This window comes from Mobula hypostoma, chromosome 23 (assembly GCF_963921235.1).
Source record: "Mobula hypostoma chromosome 23, sMobHyp1.1, whole genome shotgun sequence".
Lineage (NCBI taxonomy): Eukaryota > Metazoa > Chordata > Chondrichthyes > Myliobatiformes > Myliobatidae > Mobula > Mobula hypostoma.
This window is the reverse complement of record NC_086119.1, coordinates 35,950,313-35,965,957: the sequence shown is the minus strand read 5'-3', so window position 1 is coordinate 35,965,957 and position 15,645 is coordinate 35,950,313. Positions and strand designations below refer to the sequence as shown.

Here is a 15,645-nt window from a genome sequence, read left to right as displayed (position 1 = left end):
ATAGCTGGCCTGATCCCCAGCCACCTCCGCAGGTACTTGTTGACTTTCCTCTTGGTGCCTTCTACAGTGGTCATAGGGAGCTTGTACACTGTGAAAAGATAGAACAGCCTTGGTAAAAGACCATGTTGGTACAGCCATGTCTCAAATTTACCATGAAGTCTGGTTTTGTCGACCTTCTTCATCCATTCTTCAGTTTGCTTCACTGTTGGGTATGTTGGCACTGTCCATTGCTGCATTAAACCACTTTCCAGGATTGTCCTTTATGGATGGAATTACTTCTCCCTGTACTTGAAGACTGAACTTGCTAGTAAACTTGCCTTTTTGATAACCATGCATCTGGACTTTCTGGCCTTGAAGGTCATCCTAGTCCAGGTAGCTACATTGTCCAGGGTTTCCAATACCCATCTTGCTTGGGTTGTAGTGTAGGGAAATGTATGGTCATGCACTTTGGAAGAAGGAATAAAGGCATTGCCTAGTTTCTAAATGAGGAGAAAGTTCAAAAATCAGAGGTACAAAGGGACTTGGGAGTCTGTGCAGGTTTCCCTAAAGATTAACTTTGAGGTGAGTCGGTGGTAAGAAAGGTAAATGCAATGATGGCATTCGTTTTGAGAGGACTAGAATTTAAGAGCAAGGATGTTGAGGTTTTATAAGACATTGATCGGACTGCACTTAGGAGTATTGTGAGCAGTTTTGGGCCCCTATCTAAAAGATGTGCCCAGATGGTTCAAAAAATGTTTCCAGGAATGAAAGGGTTACCACATGATGAATGTTTGACGGCTCTAGGCTTGTACTTGCTGGAGTTTAGAATGTGGGAGATCACATTGAAACCTATCTAATACTGAAAGGCCAATGTAGTGTGAATGTTTCCTACAGTGGGTAATTTTAAGATCAGAAGGCACAGCCTTAGAATAGAGGTACATCTATTTGGAACAGAAGGGAAGGAATTTCTTTTGCCAGTGGGGGTGAATATATGGAATTTATTGCATGGACGGCCAAGTCATTTGAGTATAAAGTGGAAGTTGAAAGGTTCACGATTAGTCAGGGCATCAAAGATTATGGGAAGGTGGCAAGAGCATGGGGTTGAGAGGGATAATAAATCAGCTATGATAGAATGCCAGAGCACTCATTGGGCCAAATATCCTAATTCTGCTCCTATGTCTTTTGGTTTGAATGCACAACCTTGAAGTGGATGGGCTACAGTAGCAGACCATACTGGGTGCCACTCCTGTACCTAATAAAGTGGCCACTGAGCTTATGTCAAAGATCAAAATAGAAGTGGTTGACACATGTCTAAATGTAATCTGAAGGTACTGCTCATATTTACTTCTGGCCACCTGGTATTATGTATTTGCTGTAATTTTGTTTTAAAATGCTTGATAAATAATGTTATCTACTCAATTTCTAACCCTATAATTACTAGGCATTGAACCAGCTAATATTGCAAATATAGTCCTCTTTGCATAGACAGAAGATTAGCTTTATTTATTTGTCACATGTACATCAAAACATGCAGTGAAATATGTAGTTTTGCGTCAACAACCAATAGCCTGGGGATGTGCTGTGGGTAGCCAACAACTGTCACTATGCTTCTAGCACCAAGGCATGCCCACATCTATGACGATAAATTCATCTTCTGCCCGGGCATATTGCAGCCTTTTGGACTCAAAAGAATTCTATAAGTTCAGCTAACATTTTTTTTTGTAACTTTGTCAGCCATCCATCTGCTACATTAGATCAGTTTGTTTTTTTACAAATGGAGTAACAATCTGCAGGAAGAACACTGTCAGTCAAGCAACATCTGTGGGAGGAAAGAAATACAAATTGAATAGGTGCATTCAACAAGTTTTACCATAAACTGTTTGTAACAGTTTATCCTATGACAGACTGTGAGATCTTCATAGGAATTCCACCAGTACTTTTTAAAAGTTGCCTATTCACATTTCCAGTTAAAGTCCTACCCAGAGAAATGGGACCTTTGGCTGAATGACTCCATTCTGTAACAAGTACACATTTACATTAATCCTACACTAATATAATTTTATTCTCTCTGCACTCTCATAAACCTATCCCCACATTTTAACTCTCATCCTACACTATAGCCACCAATTAATCTGCCAACCCACACCTTTGCGGTCATGATAGAACATACAAACTTCACACAGGCAACACCACTGTGTCAACTCTCATCACATAGTTTGAATGTAAAAATATACAAAGAAATGCACACTTCAGATGTTGAGCATTACATGCAATAACTGCTTCCTTTCATTTTATTCTGATATTAATAAAAACATGGAAAAGAAATAATATAAGATACAAGAAATATTATTACATCTTTAAAACTATATTGTATGATTTATTGAAAATGCTAGAGAACATCAATATATTTTATGGTGAAGATGTTCACATTTACCAACATTTATTCAGCTCAGTTTATTTTGGTTTTCTGTTCAGAATTACTCTGCACAGCATTGATCTCTAAATTCTCTAATTGATCATTCAGTGATCTGACATCTGAATCAAAGTCTGTGAGGGGCTCAATTATTCTGCTCCCACTGCAGCGTTTCTGTGTTATAGGATCGATAATATTTCCAACTTTGAAAACAATTTCAGCTAGTTCATGTTTTACATGTTTGGTTCTTCGTTCAGGTAAAGCCTTCAGAAGCACAATATCACCCACAGTACATTGTTCTTTTGGATCATGAGCAAAATAGGTCTTCCTCTTGTTATAAAACTGTGGAAAAATGAAAACATTTTTGAAATAAAAAATTGTTGAAAAAGCACATCTAGCCTGTATTCATCAGTATTTTATAAAAAGAAAGTTTTGCTGTACTTTAGTATCACTAACATCATTCCTGACTAAGAACAAATAGCCTAACCTAGATATTTACATTGTAGAATAAAGGTAAAAGATAAGTGTTGCTGTTCAGAGGGACCAGGGTATACAAGACATAAAGCACAGGAAGTTACCATGCAGGAACAGCAAATAACTAGGGAAAAAAAATCAAGTACTCTTATTACATGAGGAATTGAGTACAAGAATTAAGACATCTTACTGCATTTATATCAAGCATTGATGAGACACCATCTAGATGGTGAAGATGTCTAGTCACCCTGCTTTGTCAAAGATGTACCTGATTTATTCCAGGGATGGAAAAATCATCCAGTGAGGAGAAACTAAACAGACTGGTCCTATATTCTGCCCACAATAATGTAAAATGATCTCATTCATGCACACACAATTCTTACTGGGTTTGACAGAACAGATACAAGGATGATATTTACTGGGCTGGAATATCTAGAACCAAGGGCATGTACTGAAGATAAAAGGTTGATTATCTGGCAATTTGAAATTATCTACCCAAGATCATTATGGATGCAGCAATTGAAAGACTTTTAGAAATTAAGGAATAGAGTGTTTAGATAGGTATGCTGCAGAGGTAAAAAGATTATTGATTCTTTCATTACTTGACGTTGCTGTTCCCTCTAAGCTGCACGGGTGCATGCTGAGCAGTAACTGAAATGCTCCCACGCACAAAGCCTTTGTTGCCACGCAGCTGGAATTCTCTTTTATGTAATGTTAATATAATTTTGAAATTATGCCAATTTAAAAATCTACTTTAATATAATTCTGAAATACCCTGTAATTAATGTTAATGAATAGAATCCTTAAGTTTTCCTAATCATACCACAATCTTTACTTAGAGCTTTAACATATTCATTGTCAGTGTTTCAAGTTACAACGCAGTAACAGATTGTAACAAACACAGATGGAAATCGATAGCTCACTGTTAATAAACCGCTAGCCTGCTGTATGCCAACCTCATCTAGTCATGACATTTTATTTTTGCCATTGTAGCTGTTAGATTTTTTAACTGCCTGACAATGTGTGTTTGTGTTGAGAGTTGGTTTGTCTGATGTGAAAAATTCTATAGATCTGTAAATTTTATTAATTAAAACAAAAGTATGTGACTTTCAATTTCTATTCTAAAAACTTATAGTGTGCATATTACAAATTAAAGTGCTGTGCCGTTTTCAGGCTGTATAAAAATTTCCTGCTCAGAGCAATGGATGGTCTGTGTAGCTGTAAAAATACTTAGAGGGAACGTTGCTTGGCATGCTTCTGCTTCTATTTCTGATGTGAATTTATCTGCTGATATATTGAATAAGATATTGGAGACAATTGAAAAGTAATTACAAACAAAGCAGTAGTATCTCCAGAGTGGCTCAGTGGAGAGTTAAGAACCAAACTTTTTTAATCTACTCAGTTACAGGATGTGGACATAGCTAACTCAGCCAATGTTTCATCAGCACTCACAATTCTCCTCCAATGCAGAAATAAATTGCCTTTTTGACACTGCAGTCACATGGCAAAGCCACTCTGATGGTGCTCTTGGATAAGGAATTCCAATCAGTTGTACAAACCAATGATATAATTTAAAATTAGTAATGTATGAGAGTGGAATCAGCAGGTTCCTATGCACCTATCCTTGCCATTCAAGATAGTTGTGATCTTGGCAAATTCTCTCACAGAAACCTCCAAATGCTGCTGCATTTTGTGGGTGGTATGCTCTTCAGCTACAGTACTGATGGTAGAATGGGTGAAAGTTTAGGATGGAGGGTTCTGTGCCAATCAGATGATATGGGAATAGTTACACATTTTTATTCCTCCTTAAAGATCATTAGTGACCCAACTGGGTTATCACAACAAATTAAAATTTAAAAAAACTAAATGCTGGTAATCTAAAACAAAAAGTACTGGGAAATATTCAGCAGGTCAAGCTGCATCTGTGAAAAGAGAAATAGGTTAAGATTTCAAGCTGAATTCCTCATGAAAGCAACAATCAATTAATCTGAGTCTATAACTGATAACAGCATACATCTTGTTGATACCTAATGGTCAGAGAAGACTCTCATGTGAAAACGTGCATGTACGGTTGCAAGAAAAAGTTTGTGAACCCTTTGCAATTACTCACAAAATGTTCTCTGATCTTCAGCTGAGTCACAATACTAGTCCAACACAATTGCAGAGATGCATGAAGCTGGAAAAGGCTACAAAAACACTCCTAAAGACCTGAGTATTCATTGGTCCACAGTAAGAGAAATCATCTACAAATGGAGGAAATTTAGTACTGTTGCTACTCTCCCGAGTAGGTGTCCTGAAAGATCACACCGAAAGCACAACATGCAATGCTGAAGAAGGTGAAAAAGAACCCAAGGGTAACAGCATAAGACCTGCAGAAATATGTAGTCTCTGTTCATGCGTTCACTATAAGAAAAATACTGCACAAGAATGGTGTTTGTGGAAGGGCAGCAGGGAGGAAACCACCGCTCTCCAAAAAAAAAATTGCTACATGTCTCAAGTTTGCATAAAACCACCTGGATATTCCACAACCCTTCTGGGACAATATTCTGTGGAAAGATGAGACAAAAGTTGGACTTTTTTTTGCAGAAATACACCTTGCTATGCTTGGAGGAAAAAAGGCACCGCACATCAACACCAACACCACATCCCAACTGTGAAGCATGGTGGAGGGAGCATCATGGTTTGGGGCTGCTTTGCTGCCTCAGGGCTTGGGGAGCTTGCAATCGTTGAGGGAACAATGAATTCAAAATTGTATCAAGACATTTTACAGGAGAATGTCAATGTAACGGTCCGTCACCTGATGCTTAATAAGAGTTGGATGATGCAACAAGACAATGATCCAAAGATCCAAAACACAGGAGTAAATCAACAGCAGAATGGTTTAAGAAGAAAATTTGTGTTTTGGTGTGGCCAAGTCAGAGTCCAGACCTTAACCCAACTGAGATGCTGTGGCATGACCTGAAGAGGGCTGTTCATGCAAGGTATCCCAGAAATATTGACGAACTAAAACAGTTTTGTATGGAGGAATGGTCTAAAATTCCTCCTCGTCGTTGTGCAAGTCTGATCAGCAGCTATAGGAGATGTGTTGTAGAGGTTGTTGCTGCTAAAGGAGATTCTACCAATTATTAAAGTCAAGAGTTCACATACTCTTTCCAGCCTGGACAGTGAATGATTAAACAATGTGTTCAATAAAGACATGAAAAGTACAATTGTTTGTATATTATTGGTTTAGGCAGATTTTGTTTGTTATTGTGGCTTACATGAAGATCAGACCATATTTTAGGATAATTAATGCAGAAAACCAGGTAATTTCAAAGGGTTCACAAGCTTTTTCTTGTAATTGTACTTTAATTTATGACTTTCACCAAAATGATTGTACATCCTCTATCATGTGAAATTTGGCTGAAGACATACAAAATTAAACTGAGAATAAGCAGAATAATTTGATTTTTAAAAGCACAACTTTTCTACAATTAAAATAACTTCTGTCTTTCAAGAAAATGAGAGTAATTTCTCAGATTAAGAAATATAGGATTTAGTCAAGTGTAGAGTTATTCCTGTATATCACATCTTCAAAAGGAACAGAAGTTCTGATTAAAACTATCACAAAGGCCATGCAGTTTTTAAAAAATGATAGGAAATGTTAGAAATAAATTGGGAAAAATCAAACCCAAAACCACACTGTTCCCTGCTTTAAAACAGATTTTTTTATTTAAACAAAATCTTTTGTTCACATTAATTTGTTTTCAAATTGGATAAATGTTCATTTTCTGTGCTTAATCTACAAAACAGTTCGACACATCTCAAAACAAATACGTTACCTTTAACAGATATGGATTCAGGACAAGCCTAGTAACTCTGACTTTAGCAGTCTTCTGCATTTTTGTTCCAATCACTTTTCCTATAATCCATTTGGCATGGACAGAGGCTGTTCTGGTTGACATTTTGTAAATAACCTGCATTAATGTAATTGAGAATAAGTAACAAACAAAATAACTCCAAAATATTTGTCTAAACTTACATTTATGGTGCAAATATAATATCAGGCCTTTTAAAAGCAAACCACCTGAACTAAGTAAATATATCACATGCATTCACCGTCACATGGGTAAGAACAGCAACCAAATTGCATGCAAGTTTCCACAATAACAAATAATAATCAATTGATCATCTTTTCATCAATTTTTCAAGCCAGTTTAAAAAAACTGAGGGATAAAAATATTCAACAATATTGTTATTTTTATGTCTATCATGTTTTCAAATTTAGATCAATACTTTAAATATACAACCCACAAAAAGTGGGGTAAAATCCTTCTAGATATGCTCCTCCAAGGGGAAACCAGTTTGTCTTTGCAGAGCACCTCTAGGTATGTAATATTTTATGTGTTGTACACTGGAAGGACTGGTTTGGTGTTTAAATAATGGATGCATCTTGAAACTATCATCTCTGACTTAAAGAGTTTAGATTGAGATACATTTAATCCTTTGGATGTTTGTGGCCACTTTCCAAATTAAATAGCACTTTCTTCCCGATGATAAAGATTTGTATTTGGTCCATGGAATACATGCAATAATTTTAATTATATATTTATAGAGTTTATGTATGGAGTTATAGAGTTAATTCCACAATTCACTCCAGCCCGTTTTATACACAATATCAGGAGAATGCAACTGCCTTTCAATACCAGACTTGTCAGTTACCATCATACATGCAGACAAAGGATACTTAGTGAAACAAACTGGATGTGCCAAAATTCCCTTCAGTTAAACAAAGAGAAAACTGAAATATTTGTCTTTGGTGCCAAAAACGAATGATATAAAGTCAGTGCTCACTTAGAATCCCTGTCATTACAGTCCACAAACCAAGCCAGAAACCATGGTGTTGTGATGGACTTCAACTTAAATTTTAACTGCCACATTAAGACAAATACAAAGTCAGCTTACTACCATCTTTAAAATATAGTGAGAGTTAAAGGGTTTATGTCTCAGCAAGATCTAGAAAATCTCATCCATGCATTGATTTTTACTAGGGTTGACTACTGTCATGGCTACTGTACCTACTGTACTGTAAACAAAAACCCTCAGACAGCTGCAGCTCATTCCGAATGCTGATGCTAGAGTTCTCATTAAGACCAAGAAAGTAGAAAACATCACTTCAGTTCTCAGATCACAACACTGGCTTCCTGTCCATCAGAGGATTGACTTTAAAATATTACTACTGGTTTATAAAGCACTGAATAGTCTAGGGCCAAAATACATCTCTGACTTCTTGCTGCATTATGAACCTTCCAGAGCTCTCAGGTCATCTGGGCGGATCTGCTCACCATCCCCAGGCTCAAAACTAAACATAGTGAAGCAGCTTTTAGTTACTATGCTCCACATATCTGAAATAACCTTCCAGATGATCTGAGGTCTGCCCCAACTTTAAGCTCTTTCAAATCAAGGCTTAAAACTTTTATTTTCACTGTAGCTTTAAATTAGAATCTCTTGCACTGTAACTTCTATTTATTTGTGATTTTATTCTCTTTATATTGTCTGAAAAGTTTGACTTTTTTTCTTGTTCATTGTAAAGCACTTTGAACTGCCTTGTGTTTGAAAAGTGCTATACAAATAAGCTTGCCTTGCCTTGATAACAGACATCACACCTCTCCCGGAAGTCTCCCGCATATTGATAGTGACTCCCTGACGCCCAGAAATTATATACAATATCCCGGAAATAGACTTTTTTGAGAGGGAGAGCGAGCATCCTGATTGGTCTCTCTTCGTGCTAAGAGTGGTCCCCAACCACCGGGCCGCAAGGAAACGATATGATTTGGCGATATGAAACGATATGAGTCAGCTGCACCTTTTCTCATTCCCTGTCACGTACTGTTGAATTTTAACGCACGTGAGGTCATCAGTGACCCAAGACGTGCAAAGGAATGGGTCCGTGACCCATTTGTGAATGTTCCCGGTGAATCATCCATGTCAGCGCAGGAAAAAAGATCAACTCCTCGAGCTTGCAAATGACGGCCGGTTGAAAAGTATGTTTGACATAACATCTGTGTTGGCATTCTGGATCAAAGTCAAGGCTGAATACCCTGAGATAGCCACGAGAGCACTGTTGCTTCCATTTCCAACATATTTCTGCAAAGCGGAGTTTTCTGCAATAAATGCAACGAAAACTAAATTGCGGAATAGACTGGACATAAGGAACCCCCTTCGAGTATCGCTGTATCCCATCACTCCTCGATAGGACCGTGTTGGTGCAGGAAAACAAGCCCAGGGCTCCCACTGACTCAGCGATATTGGTGTGTTGCAATGATTTTATACGTTTATACGAGGAAAATATGCACTGTGTGTTTAATATCCAAACATTACTTAAAATGTTATGATGCTATTGACTTATAATTCAGTGGTCTCCAACCTCCGAGCTGCGAAGAATACAGCTGTAGCCAGAATGCACCCAGCACATCTATAAGAAAAAAAGCCGAAATAAACAAGGTAATTGATTACGTGCCGGGCAGCACCTAATCAATTAGCTTGTTTATTTTGGCTTTTTTCTTAAAGATGTGCTGGGTGCGTTCCGGCCACCGCTGTATTCTTCACGGCCCGGAGGTTTGGGACCACTGTTATAATTGACTTATCACTATATTCATGCGAGGAAAATATGCGCTGTGTGTTTAATATTAAATTCGTTAGATAAAACCCTTTAGAAACGAAGTTGAGTGTATTAGCTACTTACAAGTGACTTATAGTTGACTTATCACCTATATTCCGGTCGCATTTAACACCCCCGCCCCCCCCCCCCCCGGGGTTGGCCGGTTCGCAAGAATATTATCAATATTAACCCGGTCCGTGGTGCAAAACAGGTTGGGGACCCCTGATTTAAACTAGCTGGCTAGCTGCCAAGGAGCTACGCTATTGATGTCCTACGTGATGAGGCCAAACTCCCTGTAGACTTGCTTAAAGTTGTAATAGAATAAACATGATAATATAATGTACGTTTGTAATATAAGCACGTATTTTAATGTCACATTTGCTGCATATACCCAATTTGGTTTACAGATTAGACAAAATCACTAAACAAAGTATTACATACACCCTTGGAGGTCGATGGGGTGGAGACCTTTACCAATGACATTTTTTTTTCTTTTAGAATTGACACAAGCTTGAGATATTGAAGCACAGGCTGAACTATTCTGCTTATTTTTTGGAAAGTGAATGGACTCTAAAGTTTGCTCTTTTCTACTGCTATGCTAATGCAGATTAAAAGTAAACATCTAAAACAAAATTGATTTCTGGTTAGGCCTTCATAGTTGTAATGCATGCTTAACTCAACAGCATAAGTGGTCAACATTTTGCCCAATTACAGTACAGTGCAAGTCTTCTGCACCCTAGATTTTTTATATAAATTTTGTTTTAGATGTTTACTTTTAATCTGCATTAGCATGTCAGTAGAAAAGAGCAAACATTAGACTCCATTCATTTTCCAAAAAATTAAATGTTAGAGAATTTTTTGTATTTTGTTAAATGAAGTAACATTAAGTAATAGACAACTTTTCAAAGAAAAATGATTACATTTTAGGTATCTAGCCCAGTGTATGATTAAACAAAGATAACAAACAGGTACTGATGATCAATGACATAATGAGTTGAATGAACTAAACTGAATAACTGAAACAGAAATGGGTGTAGAAGGAATCAAACTTGGTGACAGATAACCAAACTAAAAGACAAGTGTGTGGCATATGTGACAGTTTAACCTTAAAATCATCAATTCTTACACTATACCAAGAGTAAGCAAAGCAACAAGACACAAGGTGGTCATCCTGCATCAGCAAGATTTCTTCCAAGCAGAAATTTTGCAGCAAACAGGAGTTTCAATATGTGCTGTCCAAGCTCTTCTGAAGAAGCACAAAGAAGCAGGCATGGTTGAGGACCAGAAATGTAGTGAGCGGCCATGGAAACTGATGTCCCTTCTAAATCGGAAGAAGTCCAGCACTGCTATCAGCTTGAACTCACAGAAACCACTGGAACCCAAGTACACCCCTCTACAGTCTGGAGAAGTCTTGTCAGAAGTGGCTTACATGGAAAAGTTACCGCCAAAAATCTAATCCTCCCAAGCGGCAACAAAGCCAAGAGACTCACCTCCGCACTAAAACACAAGGACTGGGGTGCTGAACAATGGCAGGAAGTGCTCTGCACTGACAATTCAACATTTGAAATTTTTGGCTCAACTAGGAGGTAGTTTGTCCAGAGAGGAGCTGGAGAACACTGGGTGGATGAGTGTCTGCAGCCAACAGTGAATCACGGCAGAGGCTTCCTGCAGGTTTAGGGCTGTATTACTGCAAATGGGGTTGGTGATCTGGTCAGAATTAATGGAATCTTCAATGCTGAGAAGAACAAGCAGATTCTCATCCATCAAGCAATACCATCAGGGAGGCATCTGATCTGACCCAACTTCATTCTGCAGCAGGACAAGGACCCCAAGGTCATAAAGAACTACCTTCAGCAAAAAGAAGAAGCAACTATGCAATAGATGGTTTGGTCTCCACAGAGCCCTGATCTCAACATCATCAAGGCTGTCAGGGAGACAGAAGCACACGAGACAGCCAAAGTCTGCAGACAACTGAGGCAATTTCTCCAAGATATTTAGGACAACCTACCAGCCAATTTTCATATAAAACTGCACAATAGTCTACCCAAGAGAATTGATGCAGTTTTAAAAGCAAACGGTGGTCACACAAATAATGATTTGATTTAGCTCTTTTACTGTTTACTGCTCTTTATAGTAATATTTTGATAGAAACTTCATTTCATTATTTTTGAAAAAGTCTTCACTTTATAGAATTTTTTTGTTTCCAAGGCTTTTGCACAATTCTGTATAAGTACAATTTTTATTGAATAGTTATAACTTAGTGTTCTGCATTTTCAAAACACCATTTAAGTGCACATCCTGAAACAATGTTCCCTAGTTCTGTAAACTCTAGCCAGAGGAAAATACCCCTTCCTAATTTACCTATCAATACTTTCCAGTTTCCTACATCTTTCAATGAAACCATTATAATGATTAATCATTTCTTTCACATAAAATACAGTTTGATAGATTTCTGGATATTAATCAGGATCACTTTATTGCCAGTATGGAAAACACGAGAATTGATTGTGGTTTGGTGCAAGCATAGAACACAAGACAATACCATAACAGACAACACAATAACAATTTACAAGAAAATAGTACAAACAGCAATGAGCAATCAACAATTAGCAGAATGGTCACATGCACAAATGTCAATAATCAAAAAATTGTGAACATCTGAACAGACTCGATAATTATCAACATTGTGCAGGGACAGTCAGGGTATTATACCTGCAAGAGAAAAATCAGCAGATGCTGGAGGGTCTTGGCCTAAAACATCAACTGTACTTTTTTTTTCCATACAAGCTGAGTGGCCTACTGAGTTTCTTCAGCATTTTGTGTGTATTACACCCCACTGAGTTTTGTCAAGAAGCTGGATAGCTACAGGAAAGAAGTTTCTGAGATGATGTGTAGTCCTGGTGGTGATATTAAGTGACATGAGAATGGTGCTCAAAATTGAATTTGAGTAGGTCACACCTACTGGACTTCCAAGTAGTTGTACGTCCCATATCTAAAGGGGAAATGTATCATGCATAGCTTTTGACAAGACAGAAGGCGTCATACATATTGAAGGCTATTGCCAAAATACACATGTGGGCACGTGGCCAAGTGGTTAAGGCATTAGACTAGCTACCTGAAGGTCGTGAGTTTGAGCCCCAGCCGAGGGAATGTGCTGTGTCCTTGAGCAAGGCACTTAATCACACTTTGCTCTGCGATGACACTGGTGCCAAACTGTATGGGTCCTAATGCCCTTCCCTTGGACAACATTGGTGTCGTGGAGAGGGGAGACTTTTAGCATGGGCAACTGCTGGTCTTCCATACAACCTTTGCCCAGGCCTGCGCCCTGGAGAGTGAAGACTTTCCAGGTGCAGATCCATGGTCTCTCAAGACTAACGGATGCCTTTACTTTACTGCCAAAATGCAACGTAGGGATTCATGTAAGGGCTTCTTCTCCATCTAACATCTACTTTAGTATTTTCATGCTTTTTTTGTACTTATTTAATTATATATTTCTTATTGTAATTTAGTTTTTATTATGTATGGCAATGTACTACTGCTGCAAAAGAACGCATTTCATGACGTACACCAGTGATATTAAACCTGCTGCTTATCCTGATGAATAGCTGAGCAAAGGCCAAAACCCATTCCTGCTTCCAATTACGTTCTTACCATTATTCCTTATTAAGAAATACAATTCAACTTGTTGTTTATTCTTATTTCAACAACTCAGTAAAAATTTAAAATATCAATCTGGCGGCATAGGAGACCGCAGGTGCTGTAAATCTATAGCAATACACATAAAATGCTGGAGGAACTCAGCAGATCAGGCAGTATCCAGGGGGGAATAGTCGATGTTTCGGGCCGAGACCCTTCATCACGATGAATTTCAATCTGGAGAACTGACTCCAAAAGTAAGTTTTCCTTCTTGGGTAATGATAACGAATTTGTACAAAAATAGACCAGATGCGAAGATACTGCTTTTATTTTAAATTGCCAGCATCCGTAGACTGACGCTCTATGATCACAACTTGTGGATTGTCGGGGGAGCGCCAAGCTGACGGACTCTGCCTCTGCGGGCCACACGCATGCGACATAGCTCGTTATCCTCACACTCAGCGCCAGTTGCTGAGCAACCGACCCGAATCCGAAGTTCTGCACGGTAAAAGTGCGACCCTGGTACATCATGCAACCTACCTGGGGAGCAACGACTCAGCTGCTCGATGTAATTAGTCCCCACTCTGCTAACCCACCCATGCAGCTCCCTTCAGAGTCCGTACGGAGGAGCACGTGATACGGTGCCGCACCTTGGAAACAGGAGCATGCGCAGTAGGTGTTCCTGCCGTCACTCGCGAACGAACCCAACACTGCCCCTGCTGGGCGCCTGTAACTTCACCTGTTTCTAATTTAATTTAATTTAATCCTACTTTGTCACTGTATACATTATTACAGTATAGGACGTCTCGGATAACGAACAGGTTCCATTTCTACGGACATCCTTATGTCGGAGAATCACTAAGGATCGTAACCTCCACACACAAATGGCATCATAAGACTTATGAAAAACAATAATTCAACGTGGAGAGAAAGACGTAACTAGTTCTGCTGTTACTTTGAACTTCTGAATTTAATCATGTTTGGAAGCTTGTTCTTATGTATATTGTCCATAATTTGCTAATTAGTCCGGATATAGGGTCTAAACGTGAAACATTGAATATTGAGTGTTCAGCAGCACTGGGGCTCCACAGGGGACTGTCTTGTCTCCCTTTCTCTCCACCATTTACACCTCAGACTTCAACTACTGCACGGAGTCTTGTCATCTTCAGAAGTTTTCGGATGACTCTGCCATAGTTGGATGCATCAACAAGGGAGATGAGGCTGAGTACAGGACTACGGTAGGAAACTTTGTCACATGGTGTGAGCAGAATTATCTGCAGCTTAATGTGAAAAAGACTAAAGAGCTGGTGGTAGACCTGAGGAGAGCTAAGGTACCGGTGACCCCTGTTTCCGTCCGGGAGGGGGTCAGTGTGGATATGGTGGAGGATTACAAATACCTGGGGATATGAATTGACAATAAACTGGACTGGTCAAAGAACACTGAGGCTGTCTACAAGTAGGAACAGAGCTGTCTCTATTTCCTGAGGAGACTGAGGTCCTTTAACATCTGCCGGACGATGCTGAGGATGTTCTATGAGTCTGTGGTGGCCAGTGCTATCATGTTTGCGTTGTGTGCTGGGGCAGCAGGCTGAGGGTAGCAGACACCAACAGAATCAACAAACTCATTCGTAAGGCCAGTGATGTTGTGGGGATGGAACTGGACTCTCTCACGGTGGTGTCTGAAAAGAGGATGCTGTCTAAGTTGCATGCCATCTTGGTCAATGTCTCCCATCCACTACATAATGTACTGGGTGGGCACAGGAGTACATTCAGCCAGAGACTCATTCCACTGAGATGCAGCACAGCGCGTAATAGGAAGTCATTCCTGCCTGTGGCCGTCAAACTTTACAACTCCTCCCTTGGAGGGTCAGACACCCTGAGCCAATAGGCTGGTCCTGGACTTATTTCATAATTTACTGGCATAATTTACACATTACTATTTAACTATTTATGGTTCTATTACTATTTATTATTTGTGTTGCAACTGTAATGAAAACCAATTTCCCCCAGGATCAATAAAGTATGACTATGACTGTTTGTGTGACTAAGTACAGCTCCAATGCCATATTTAAGTTTGCTGATGACATCAAAGGTTCATTTATTATCAAAGTATACAACTCTGAAATTCTTCTTCTCCAGATAGCCCCATGAAACCAAAAAAGAAAATAAATGCAGCATGATCATCAACCCCCAAATACCCTCCCCCCCCACACACAAAATAACTGAGGAAGATTGGGCATTGGTGTTGTTTATTGAATCAAAGGTGGTGATCAATTGGCATATAGGAGGGAGATTGAAATCTGGTTGAATGCTGTACAACAGCAACCTCTCAGTCAATGTCAACAATACCAAATACCTGATAATTGACTACAAAAGGAAGAAGCTGGAGGTCCATGAGCCAGTCCTCATCAGGGTATCGGAGGTGGAGAGGGCCAGAAACTTTTAAAATTCCTTCAGAGGATCTGTCCTGGGACCAGCACATAAGTGCTATCTCAAAGACTTT

The 15,645-nt window shown here is 39.0% G+C and overlaps 1 protein-coding gene across 1 annotated transcript; it reads right to left on the bottom strand.

The window, feature by feature from the left end:
- Positions 1-1,479: 1,479 nt before the first annotated feature.
- mrps17 (mitochondrial ribosomal protein S17) lies at positions 1,480-13,795 on the bottom strand. The gene is made up of 3 exons (XM_063030970.1): positions 13,683-13,795; positions 6,688-6,822; positions 1,480-2,734 (listed from the first exon to the last, which is right to left on the bottom strand). Exons 2-3 carry the CDS (start codon positions 6,808-6,810, stop codon positions 2,429-2,431), a joined length of 429 nt encoding a protein of 142 aa, XP_062887040.1. The 5' UTR covers positions 6,811-6,822; positions 13,683-13,795; the 3' UTR covers positions 1,480-2,428.
- Between the last annotated feature and the right edge of the window lie 1,850 nt (positions 13,796-15,645).